Here is a 13729-nt window from a genome sequence, read left to right as displayed (position 1 = left end):
CTTTAGGGCACAACGCTACACAATACTGTAGGTGGACAGAAGACTGATTATTGTACCATTGGCTGTTGTGCTTTGACTTTGCAATATGGTGCTAGAGGACACACACAGATAAGAATATTGACTCAATGCTGCTTTGCAAGTGACTCTGTTAAGCCATATATTATAAACACTTAGACATGCTAAAACTGCATGGATAGGATCATGTAAGCGGTGCTTTACACATTTTTTTGCTTTGTTTTATGCTACACTGAGAATTTATATTGTCAACTCTAGATCACATTGGTCAGTAATGATCTAGGGTAAACTATTTAATGTTAGCATCCTTAATATATGATTTTAGCATTTAATTGCATATGAGGATTGCTGCACGTTTCAGTGGCTAAATATTGATATGTGTAAAATTCTTATTTCATTATCTGTTGTACATATCTGTCACTTATACAAGGTGAAACCACTGAACAGAAATTCTAGAAGCTATGTTTATAATGCCAGCAGATGATACTAGGAAAAGAAGGTGCAGATATCAAGACAGGAGAGCCATTTGCACACAAAAAAAAAAAAAAACTAGGCTAAGATAAATGCAAGCTCATATGGAGTTCAGAGGATTCCTCATTATAGTAACATGGCTATTTAATTGTTGTGTGCCTAAAATACTACACAAATACTAGCCCTCGATGTGCATTATATTTGGCAGACTAGATTCAGAAACCGATGTAAGCAGCCTGATTAAATGCATTGACTGCCGCGGTATAAGCATGTGCGTATGAGGAGTACTGCTAGTATCTGTGACAAAAGCTTAAAGGGACACTATAGTCACCCAGACCACTTCAGCTCAATGAAGTGGTCTGGGTGCCAGGTCCCTCAGGTTTTAACCCTTCAGAAGGAAACATAGCAGTTTCAGAGAAACTACTATGTTTACATTTGGGGTTAATCCAGCCTCTAGTGGCTGTCTTCTGGACAGCCACTAGAGGAGCATCTGCGACGCTGGAGTCATATTATGCCTCCATCGCGCAGAGCATCCACAGGAAAGCATTGAGAAATGCTTTCCTATGGACACTTTGCACTTGCCGCGGACTTGGCTCCACTGACGTCGGACGGGGGAGGAGAGGTCACCAGCACCGAGGGAGCCCGGCGCTGGATTAAGGTAAGCTGCTGAAGGGGTTTTAACTCCTTCAGCGCCACGGGAGGGGGACTATAGTGTCAGGAAAACCACTTTGTTTTCCTGACATTATAGTGATCCTTTAAATATATATAGAACAGGCCAACTAATCATGTACAAAAGTGTTCAACAAAAAGAATGCTAGCTTGAAGTGAATCAAACTTAATTATGTGGTGTAAAAATTTGCATTTATGTTTGTTGGACATAAACATGGTCTGAACTGGGAGTAGATCAGCTATTAATATCACTCACTGCTTCTGTACATAGAAAAATCTCCAGTATGTTATAATACCCATAATGACAGGGACAGTGTGCATGCTTCACAGTGAAGCATTGAGACACACAGTATAGGATAAAAGAACATGTAGTAGCAAGTAAGTACATGCCACAATACCTAAAGATCGGGTGTTTCATTTTGAATAATACAATTGTTTTGACCTTTATTACCTCGATGATGAAAAACATACATAAATACAGTTATACCTAGTGACATGATGGATTCTTACAAAATTCCCATAGAGTTGTGTTTTAGTCTGCATGGGATTCTTCTCTGGTTTGATATACTACAAAACCATAACAGGAACATTATGTCTCTGGGTACATCCATTTAGACTGGTATCAGCCCACAAAGCAGTCTCTAATCACGATTTAGCTTGGCCACCGTGTTTAGAATATCAGCTTCTTGAGTCAGACAATGTTTCCACGGTTTTGTATCTTATGCCAGCTAGACATTGCCAGCACAGAGTCAGCATTCTATACAACCCACACAATAAAAAGGCATGGGGTAAGCTCTGAGAGGAAAAAAATAAATACAAGAAATTGCAATCCTGTTCCAGCATCTCTCCCACACAATGTACAGTTTTCTGATTTGAACATCCATACAGTGACGTGAACAATAACTTTCACCAACTGAATGAAGGGTCCAAAATAAAGCTATGACAAACCAAACCATTACCCAGAGTTCCTGTTTCCACGCAGTACCCAATAAATCATATGTTCTACCTTGAAACAAGATGGATGCCTTGCAGGAAACTTACCCTGCTGGTTGGGCGCCATCCCACTCTGGCCAAGGGCTTAAGTGCAGCGAAAGGTAGAAGGTAATAAAGAACTGTCAGAGGCCAGGACCGCAGTTTCAGGGCGGACCTAGACATGCAGGTCAGCTGCCCCAACCTCCTTCTGAGTGCCAGCTGGGGGAACTGCAACCTGTGGGATCAGACACAAGTGTCAAAAGATCCTGCAAGGGCAAAGTACATATGACGACAGCAGGACAGTAGATTGGCAAAGTATAAATTACGACACAAGGACAGTAGTCCAGGCATCAAATCGACGAGACAGAACCAGAGGTAATATGCAGAATATTAAGTAAGAGATTTAAAATTGAGACAGTAGCTAGCACATCAGGCCTCTGTCGCTGAGAGCATACACTGCACAAGATACAGGACAATGTGTCAAGCTTTGGACATATAGAGCGATTATTAAATAAGAAACATACATTGGAGCTAAATGAGAAAATACTAAACCTTGCTTTCAGTGTTCTGGCAACTGTAATTAGCATAAGAAACCCCCTCTACGGCTTCTTCCCAGCCATAAAAAGAACAAGGGGCATCGTTTCCAAGGATACATGTCTCTTGTAGAGAGTCACACATTCCTTTGTGTCTCAAGACTAGCTACAGTACAATGACCTTCTGTGAGAAATGCATAGATTCGTGCAAACTAGGACATACAAGATGATTAAAGAGACACCTTAGAAAGTAAAATGTTACTCTCACATCTTTATATCATTACCCAGGATTAAGTGAGGCCTATATCCCTGTGCTTAAGAACTGCTGAATTAAGACTATCCACATGTAAACACACAGAGTGCTGTCTCTGTGGACTGCATGTATCAATTGTATGCCAAAATGAAGATGGACAGCAGCAAGAATAACTAAATCAATATACCACCAAGTCTCTGACCACCACTGCCATGGACTGGAAGTAATCATATAAATGGAGGACTGAAACACAATATTTACTTGTGCAATTATAAAAACAGAAAAATATTCATAGCACTGACACATAAAATAGAATAAACTGCCTCCACAAAAATTACTCACCAAGTGCAGTTATCCTCAGCCTGAGCTCCTAACCATTACCGGGAAACCCAGAAGAAGATGAGGTACCTAGTAGCCAGGGCCGCCTCTTTCTCCCCCCCTTCACTGCAGACAGCTGACGACCAATCCCTGCCTAGCTCCCTCTTTTCCCATCCATTGCTTCCAGAGACACATTCCTCTTAGTCCCGGTATCTCATTCATACAGCACATGCTGAGCCAGCTGCTTTTCTGCCCGACTGCCCGCACAGTAACATCATTCTCCCCCCTCTCTTGCTCACACCACTGAATACATAAGGAGCTTTCACTTAATTAGGCCAAACAAAAGCTTAGCCATTGCGCTCTCTGTCCTTCCCCTGGCTCAGCTGACCTGATGTCTGAAGGTACCTGAAGCGCGACCGTCTGTTGGAAGTGCTACTGTCGGATTTTGCTGGTTCTGATGGATCGGTGTGTTCCTCCCTGCCCCAGCTGCTGGTGCTGGCTGTTCGTGTTCTGCGAACATGAAGTTTCACTTTGTGCAGGTTACACCGGGAGGGAGGAGGGTTGGTTACAGGTTTCCGGCATCTCACCATCTCCTCAGGTGTAGGTCCAGAGCGAGCTGGCCTCTCTGTGAATGACACATCATCAGGTCTAAGGCCGCCAGTTTCTGCTGCCTTCTACACTGATGGAGGATGTGACGACAGACTAATTCTCTGCTGTGTGATAAGAAGGTTGCTCAGTCTTGCTCCTCCCTCTACACAGCAGCTGGGACATACATCTCTTACCTATGCCGACTGTAACAGCATCGAAGCATACTGCCACATATTGTTAAATCCACACACCAATACACTCATATATATATATATATATCACACAAAAATCTGGCATCGTGCCTCAAAATAGATAAGTATAATATCAGTATTCATATAAGTATATGTACAGACACACATTGTTCACGTTAAAGTTTTCATAAAGTTACAATCTTTAGCTCCTGACTTGGAATTTCTTTGAATCAACAAAAATACATACAGAAGACAAAGAGGGACTACAATGCCTGATGTCACAGCCAAACTTTGGCAATAGGCAGAGTTTCTGCCGCTATTTCTCATCAGCTGTTGGTCATGACAGCTGATTGAAACAAGCATCAATTCACGTGGTACACAAAAGGTGCCTATGGCACCTCATTGCTTGAAAATATTTAGGAAACATCTTGCAGTCTTAATGGATCTTCCATAGACTGTTTTACTCTTTGCACTTGCAAGACAAATCTGGGGGTTAAGTCACCGGTAGAATAGTGCTGAAAAGATGGCAGCGCTGTTGAGGTAGAACATAATATTCATAGACTGTAAGCTCATTTCTTTACCTCTTATCTCTGTTAATATTTAGTATGTTAACTACTTGTCAGTTATCTCCATTCTATGATTGTATGGCACTGCAAAATATATTGGCGCTATAAAAATAATAATAATTAATATAAGTCTCAAACTACTCCATTCCCATTTCCCACTAAAATGGACATGCAAAGACTCAACAAGAACGCAAACTACAAAGACTTCACGTACATTTTTAATGCATCACCAATAATACAAAATGAAAAAAAATGTTTCAACTCCACCACTCACTGTCCCTTTAAAATTGATCGTCAAACTAATTCCATGTACATAACTTGGGTTCCCAAGAAAAAGGTTAAAGGAACACTATAGTCACCAGAACACCTACAGCTTATTGAATTTGTTCTGGTGAGTAGAATCATTAACTTCAGACTTTTTGCAGTAAACACAGAGAAAATGCAGTGTTTACATTACAGTCTAGTGATAACTTCACTGGCCACTCCTCAGATGGCTGCTAGAGGTGCTTCCTCAGGCAGTGCTGCACCACCTTCTGCATGGAGACACTGAAAATTCCTCATAGAGATGCATTGATTCAATTCATCTCTATGAGAAGATGCTGATTGGCCAGGGCTGGTTGGCTTTTGCTGGCTCTGCCCCTGATCTGCCTCCTTGACAGTCTCAGCCAATCCTGTGTGGAAGCATTGTGATTGGCTCAGACCACTACTTCTGCTTATGTCACCCAAGCAGGCAGATCAGGGGCAGAGGCAGCAGCTGCAGACTGGAATACAAGATTTTACTATAGGGGGGTGGATGGTGGTTTTAACACTATAGGGTCAGGAATACATGCTTGAGTTCCTAACCCGATGCGGTTTCTTTAAGAATCTCTGCACTAGAAAAATAGCCAGACAAGGCCCACATTTCTCTGTATAGCCAAGAATCATTAAAGGACCTCTATAGGCACCCAGACCACTTCAGCTTAATGAAGTGGTCTGGGTGCCAGGTCCAGCTAGGATTAACCCTTTTTTCTATAAACATAGCAGTATCAGAGAAACTGCTATGTTTATAATAGGGTTAATCCAGCCTCTAGTGGCTGTCTCATCGACAGCCGCTAGAGGGCTTCCGCGCTTCTCACTGTGATTTTCACAGTGAGAAGACGCCAGCGTCCATAGGAAAACATTGTGAATGCTTTCCTATGGACTGGCTGAATGCGCGCGCGGTTCCTTCCGCGCATGCGCATTCAGCTAAGGAGGAGGAGAGTCCCCGCCCGGCGTTGGAGAAAGAGGTAAGTTTAACCCCTTCCACCTCCTAGAGCCCGGCGGGAGGGGGACCCTGAGGGTGGGGGCACCCTCAGGGCACTATAGTGGTCCTTTACGTGAAATCATCATTAGCTTGTCACACCAACATCCAATCACTGAAATAATAAAACACACACGGTAGACACAAGGCACAGCTTGTCTTATTAAATAGGAACAACTTCAACCACAAATGTTCGTAGCAGTTCTGATTTATTCTTAGAATGTTATTTTATGTTCATAAGCCATTTCTGATATGCAATGTTTGATACAATACTCTATACATGTTTACTTTCAGGGGTGTTGTAGAGGTTATGGTGCTAGGAGTGCCCTGCTGCCTTCCCAGAGGACATCAACTAATTGTTAATAACGGTTTCAAGACTAACCAGGGTTTAACCACTCTGGGAAGGCACCAGGGCTTTCTTTGTACCATAACCACTACAAATGGCTGTACTGATTATTGTACTTGGAGTGTTCTTTCAAAATACAAGAAGGTTGCTACGTGGCAAGGAGGGCGAGTTTCACATTAAGATAGGAATCTTTACCACCTCCTGAGAAATCACATAAAACTATATTGGCACTGAATCATGATGGCCATGTTTTCAAAGACATTTCGAGCAATACTAGGTAAAACAATCTAATGTGGAACAATTAGCAGCTACATTTGTTTTATTATTTTTAAGGACTGCTCCACAGTTAGCATTTTCCTGAAATTGTATAATATTGACTTGATAAATAATGCCCTTAATGTATTGCTTAAATACTTTGCTCAAGTTCTAGAACAGCTTTAATGAGACAAAGTCATTTAAAGTCCTTCAATATATCAGAATTATCTTAACAAAATACCACGATTGGTGTTCACTAATGTAAGACTGACTGAGCTCACAAAACACTGTGCAAATAGAATTTCAGAGAACAGATCATTTGTTGGATATACAGAAAATAGAACATGCTTTGCCTACCTCCCAGGTATAAGCCACTTTCCGTTGCACTTCTAAGCCCAATTTCTCCTGGTGATGGTCTTTATAGTTCTCATACTGTCTGAAAGCTGCATATCCCCCACCTGTTCCCAGTAGGACATAGAGCGGTCGAATTTTGGCAACCATGCTAGTAGAGGCGGCATGTAATTTCCTCCTTCCATCTGTATAAAATAATTGAAAATACATCATACCGCTGCTGGGTAGCAAATAATTAAAGCTAACAGCATCAATAGATAGATTTGTTACAAAAATGTGTCAATATTTTGAATAGAAAAAAACAAAAAACATTAAATTGCAATTATTACACAAGCATCCAACTATCTATTGGAATGGCAACGCATAACTACACTCACTTTGTATTTTTACGTACATGGGTACAGGGGAAATCGCATAATTTATTCCCTGGCTACAACTAAATAACCGCCCTTAAGATTGTTAAAGGTACACTCTAAGTATAAAACAAATGACATACGGTAAGTTGGTAAGAGCTCTTTAGATAATGGTCCTTAGATATCTGGTCAGGCCGAAAGCTGAGCCAAGTGTCAAAATGTTCATTTAGGATTTGACAGTTTATCATGAGACTGCGCCAGGGGACTTCTAACACCATAACCACTAGAGCGAGTTAATACTTAAAGTATTCTTTTAACTTTAATGATACATAACTCACACACAGCTAATCACTAAAGTGTGACTTGTCAGAAATTTTAGGGGAGAAAAAGGCAGTGTTTACATTGCTGTCTAGTAACACCTCTAGTAGCTGCAATTAAGATGGCCACTAGAGGTGCTTCCTAGTACTCTCAGTTCCCAGCACTGGCGTTTAGCACCTCCACGTTTTCCATTGAGACGCTGAACGCTCTCCATAAAGATGCAATGATTAATTGAAGCTCTATGAGGAGATGTTGATTGGCGCAGAGTGAAGTTTTGCTGTGCATGCACAATAGCCTCCCAATGCTTTCCAATCGTAAAGCATTGGATTGGCTGAGATCATCAAGCATGATGATCTCAGCCATGGAGGCAGGGCCAGCCATGGTCAGGGAGAAAAGGTAGATTTAAATACCTTTTCACTCCACAGAGAAGGGGGCTAGTCTAAACATTTATTCCATAACTATAGTGTTAGGAATACAAGTTTGTATTCCTAACACTATAGTGTTCCTTTAAAATTCACTTTGAATTCCCATCAGTTTATAGTGAATAATCCTGTATATTATATACATTGTTATGTATTAAAAAAAAATATAAAACACAAAATAAAAGTCTCATATTAAGAAGTCAGAAATAAAGTTTCAACATACAGATAAATTAAAATCCAAATCTCTGTATTTGGATTCAAAAATTAACACAGCAGACAAACAACACTAAAAAAAGACAAACTACAGCTTTAGAGAGCTTAACTCAGGAGAGCGAACAGATGCTACTAGCTTACATTTCAGAGCCAGAGGTCCAGGGCACTCTTGGTACCAAAACCACTGTATTGGCTATGGTGCTTTGAGTGTTCCTTTAACATGAATACCTTATGCTGTTCAAGGAAATGATCATATTCTTCTTTATAACAAGATTTACAGCAACCAATGCAATTGTTCTAACAATTACCCAACTATTTTTGTTCAATGCCCAGCTCACACGTCCACTATTTCACACACATGGTTATTCAAGAAAGTGAGAATTCAAAATCTATTTCACATTAAAGTTCAGAAGAGCAGAACTAGAAACATTATAGAGCTATGTTTCTAGTTCAGGGCCATTCCTTGTCAAATCAACTAGGTCAGCCAGCTCACATTCTTTGAATATTTTTTTTTTTAATTTGGCATAATGAAAGGGTCACCTCAAGTATGAGGCTATGCAAAATTGCAGGTCTGTGTCTTCAGTACTTACAAAGTTCCAAATTTGCACTTCTGGTGTATTTGGAAAAGTATTGAAGAGCTCTTTCAGATAATTATTAGATTATGTATTATTTCTGTTTTAAAGGACCACTATAGTGCCAGGAAAACAAACACTCGTTTTCCTGGCACTATAGTGCCCTGAGGTTGCCCCCACCCTCAGGGTCCCCCTCCCGCCGGGCTCTGGGGAGAGTAAAGGGTTAAAACTTACCTTTATTCCAGCGCCGGGCAGGGAGCTCTCCTCCTCCTCTCCGCCTCCAATCCTCCCTTTCGGCTGTGCGCGGCAAGAGCTGCGCGCGCATTCAGCCGGTCTCATAGGAAAGCATTTACAATGCTTTCTTATGGACGCTTGGGTGTTCTCACTGTGATTTTCACAGTGAGAATCACGCAAGCGCCTCTAGCGGCTGTCAGTGAGACAGCCACTAGAGAATTTGGAGGCTGGATTAACCCCATTATAAACATAGCAGTTTCTCTATGTTTATAATAAAAAAAAAAGGGTTAATCCTAGAGGGACCTGGCACCCAGACCACTTCATTAAGCTGAAGTGGTCTGGGTGCCTAGAGTGGTCCTTTAAACTGTTAGATTTCGTGAGCTAAACCCCACAGTGCAAGGCTAGCTCATTTGCTAAAAGCATCAACTGACCACTCATAGCTAATGAACCAAGTCCTCCACCACCGTGCTGAGCTCAGAGAAGAGAGTTTCTGGCCGGGTGTAACTGACCAGAAGTGGAGACGGCAAGTGGTGCACTGTAGTAGTTCTGGTGCTAGGAGAGATCCTTTAACAGCTTTTGATATATATTTATTTTTACCATTCCAACTCTTAAATACACACACTTCTTTTTTTAGTGATATTCCAGGCTCATGCACAAGAAACATTTGATCAGACGATCTATCAAATGCCTGTATTAGATTGAGTGCATCTGTCCAGCTCTTATGCTAAATGGACATGTCCTACAATAGTGATGGCCAATAGTTAGAACTACAACTCACACAATGCTTAGCCATTCTAAAGGCAAATGTACAACATCTGGATTTACCTTTTAGCCATCAATGACCTGAAAATAAAAAGAAAATCTATCAGGTGTAACCAGCCTTGTGTAAATACTCACTTGTATGCAGAACTCTCACGGGAACACTACTCAAGGGGAAATTTCCACACCCAAAGAGCCTAAAAGTAAAACCGAAAATAATATTACTAATTACTTCTTCAAATGTAGGCCGTGTTAGAGAAAGACATCAAAAGCAACCATCCGTGGAGGTACAGAGCGCTAATATACAACATGCAATGGAGGACTAGCTACTCAGCCAGGGGAAAAAAAAATTTCCTGACTCTTTTTTCCCCTGACAACTAGCTACTCAGCCATCCTGCAGATCGTAGGAAAGTCCATATTAGCTTCAGCTACACGATAGGATTGCCTGTAATCAGGGCTGTCATCAGAGATTTTTGGGCCCCTTACGCAGCTCAAGGCCTAGGTCCCTCTGGACCGCCCTGAGTCTGCCCACATGGTTGACCCCCCCCCGACTCTGCCTACAGGGCTGGTCCTCATTCCACCACAAGTTTACAGGCACTTAGAGCTGTGATCAGGGTTGTAGTTTATAAAGGATGTAATGTGTGTGTTTAAGGAATGTAGTGTATAGGGAATTTATTGCATGTAGGAGATGTAATGTTTGTGTATATGTGATGCAGTCTGTGTGTGTAAGGAATGCAGTTTGTATAGTGGATGCAGTATGTAGATTGCATGCTAGTTTGGACAGGGCCCTCTTCAACTACTGCTCCTGTGTGTTACACACATTTCTTTAGAATTTAATGTGTTTCCTATTGTACAGCACTGTGGAATATATTGGTGTTATATAATTGTAATAGTGTGTGTAAGGGATGAAGTGCGTGTATGAAAGGGATATAGAGTGTGTACAGCACTGCAGAATTTGTTGGCGCTATATAAATAATAATAATAATAAAGGATGCCGTGTGTGAGTGTCTAGTGGATAGTCTTATTTTAGGATTTCCCCCTCTCCCGGTCTCTTACCTGTGCCAGGACAGGGGACACACTTTAGCTGGTGGTCCAGTAAGTCCTGCTTGCACTCTGCTGGCTGTCAGAGTGGAGTGTTGGAGCGTTGCCATGCCGGCCCGGGAGGATACAGACAGCCTCCAGGGCAGTAAACAATGCAATGGCGGAGGAGGGAGATCTCTCTTCCTCACAACTGTATAGATGTTTATAATATTGGGGCCAGGCCCCTCGAATTGCCCTGGCCTCTTACAGGTTTATTGCCTCTACACCCCTGATGGCGGCCCTGAATACATGCATAATTTCAGGTGTTATTACATTCTATATTACCGACCCTTAGGGCTGCCATTAGAAATTTTGAGTCCCCCTTACACAACTCAAAGAACAGTGCCATTGGGGCCTGCCCCCCATCTTACAGGTACTTAGGGCTGTGGTAGGGCTTATAGTTTGTGTTTATATGAAATGTAATGTGTGTGTGTTTAGGGAATGTAGTGCATATTGTAAAGCGCTATGGAATATGCTGGTGCTATATAAATACCAGTAATAATAATAATAATAATAAGTGTACAGGTAATGCAGTGCATGCTGGAATTTGTGAGGGCATTCCCTTGAGGCAAATGACCAGTTGCGTGTACTGTAGGCGGATGGCGAGGGAGCTGACCCCACTAAACGGCACATGAGGGAACAGAGCAGGAAGCTCCCTCACTGCCTGTCTATAATATGAGCAGCTGGCGACACCCCTCCACTCTTCTCTAACTGATCGCCCATTGCTCCCCAGCCAAAGTTAGAGAGGCTGGGTGGACTTAAATTGAATTAAAGGAAAACTATAGTTCCAGGAAAACAAACTCGTTTTCCTGGCACTATAGCTTCTCTCTCAGTCAAGTCCCCTTCCTACGGCACTGAAGGGGTTAATAAGCCCTTCAGTCACTTACCTGGGTCCAGCGCCGATGTCCCTAAGCGCTGGCTCAGCTCTGCCCACACAGACGTCCGCAAGCTGAGGAGACCTAATGGGCATGCGTGCCAATGACTGCGTTCGCATTAGGATATACCCATAGGAAAGCATTATTTAATGCTCTCCTATGGGGGAAAATCTGATGCTGGAAGTCTTCATGCAGAGCGTGAGGACGTTCAGCATCAGATAACGGACCTAAGGTCCCTTTCAATTCCGGAAGTTCCTCCAGTGGCTGTCTGGTAAAAACTGCAATAATTACATGCTCAGGGTCAAGAGTGATGGGAGTTTGCACCCAGACCACTTCAATGAGCTGAAGTGGTCTGGGTGCCTATAGTGTCCCTTTAAAACATATAATTTGTGAGTGAGTATGTCTGCCTTTGTGGTGTGTGATAGAGGCTGTAACATGTGGGCAGTGAGAGGAGCAAGTTTTATTTATTTACGTGCTATTTTATGTTTTTATTTTTTCCCGACTCTTTTTTCTTCCAGGGAGATGCATTCCTTGGTGGTGCAGTGAGTCCTGGCTGCCCAGACTCTTTTCCGCTCTGACAGCCTCCCGGGCAGACACAGAGGATACAGACAGCCTCCCGGGCAGACACAGAGGATACAGACAGCCTCCCGGGCAGACACAGAGGATACAGACAGCCTCCCGGGCAGACACAGAGGATACAGACAGCCTCCCGGGCAGACACAGAGGATACAGACAGCCTCCCGGGCAGACACAGAGGATACAGACAGCCTCCCGGGCAGACACAGAGGATACAGACAGCCTCCCGGGCAGACACAGAGGATACAGACAGCCTCCCGGGCAGACACAGAGGATACAGACAGCCTCTTGGGCAGACACAGAGGATACAGACAGCCTCCCGGGCTCCCACTCTCTGGGCATCCTAGAATGGCATGGCGCGGGGAGGGAGCGAGCTGTGATCTGAGACCTCACATCCCCGCAGCTGTATAGCAATATGTATAGACATTTATAATATGGGGACCGGGCCCCTTACAGGTGTAATGCCCGTACCCCCCGCCCGCAATCCTATGTATTAACGCTCGCTTACCGGCTTATTTGACGCTGAGCACAGCCTGTCCTCCACATGAGCGCCGCCATCTTACTTCCTGTTTCCTCCCAGTCTGCACGTGTGACGCAGAGGACGTGTTCTGACCGTCCAGGCTGGCAGACCCAGACCTGTCTTGAAGGGTGGATGTGCAGCCACCTAGTTACACATTATGTGGGTTTATTTTACAATAATTGTTCCAAAGTGAATTTCAAATTTGAAGCCAAAAAAGTTGGTAATAGCACACTTTACAAGATAATTCACCAGTTTATAAGTTTAAATTGACTCCTAGATATCCATTTTATGGATTATTCATGGCAGGGGGACCTGCCAAGACTGCCCACAATCTTGAGTGCTGTGGGTAAAGGAAAACTCCAAGCACCATCACCACTAAATATCACTGTAATGTTTATTGTGCCCCTATTTGTAAACCTGCAGTGCACAGCGTTGCTCAATTCATCTATGCTTCCAAACCTTGCTATTTTGGCCTTAAAAGGGACGGTCATCCACACAAATACAAAAAAAAAACTATTTAGTAAGTTTTCCCCCAATGAAAACATGCACACATTTAATTATAATTTTATGTTGGGGATATACCTAAAACAGCTTACAAATGCTACAGATATTGTGCCTGCAGCCTTTGCAAACCATTCCTTCTTCTCAGGCTAGACTTTCTGTGGTTGTTCAATACCAAGGCCAATGCTCTGTTATGCACACCAGACACACCAACAATATGGAGCTCTTAGTAAAGAGGGATATTTGGAAAGGAAAGAGGAACCTAGAGATTTGGGCCCCAAATAGGACTGTTCTTCCTAAATAGGGACACTTGGGATGTATGCTAGTGTTGTACACTGCCCTAGCACCACAGAAACATCTGAGTCTTGGGACAGTGCAACATGTAGACAGCCTAATGAAAACGGTGTCAGGTGGTAATCCTGTGACCAGCAGTATCTAGAATTTATAAGCCAGAAAAAATAAATGAATCACATGAAAAAACTCACCTTGATTAAATTAT

General features: G+C 42.7%; 1 protein-coding gene across 5 annotated transcripts in view; it reads right to left on the bottom strand.

The window, feature by feature from the left end:
- Positions 1-12783, bottom strand: part of PISD (phosphatidylserine decarboxylase) — a 44729-nt gene extending 31946 nt beyond the window's left edge. The window contains exons 1-3 of one of the 5 annotated variants that reach the window (XM_063454556.1): positions 12718-12783; positions 9817-9875; positions 6814-6992 (exon numbers count right to left, since the gene is read on the bottom strand). In XM_063454556.1, coding sequence (XP_063310626.1) covers positions 6814-6992; positions 9817-9875; positions 12718-12767 — 288 coding nt within the window. In that variant the 5' untranslated portion in view covers positions 12768-12783. Of the gene's footprint in view, positions 1-2196; positions 2363-3255; positions 3321-3619; positions 3920-6813; positions 6993-9816; positions 9876-12717 lie in introns of those variants that run through there. The other 4 variants (XM_063454557.1, XM_063454555.1, XM_063454558.1 and 1 more) reach the window with 4 other exon arrangements.
- Positions 12784-13729: the final 946 nt, after the last annotated feature.

Source organism: Pelobates fuscus, chromosome 5 (genome assembly GCF_036172605.1).
Source record: "Pelobates fuscus isolate aPelFus1 chromosome 5, aPelFus1.pri, whole genome shotgun sequence".
NCBI lineage: Eukaryota > Metazoa > Chordata > Amphibia > Anura > Pelobatidae > Pelobates > Pelobates fuscus.
The sequence above is the reverse complement of the archived record's forward strand: the minus strand, read 5'-3'. Positions and strand labels throughout refer to the sequence as shown.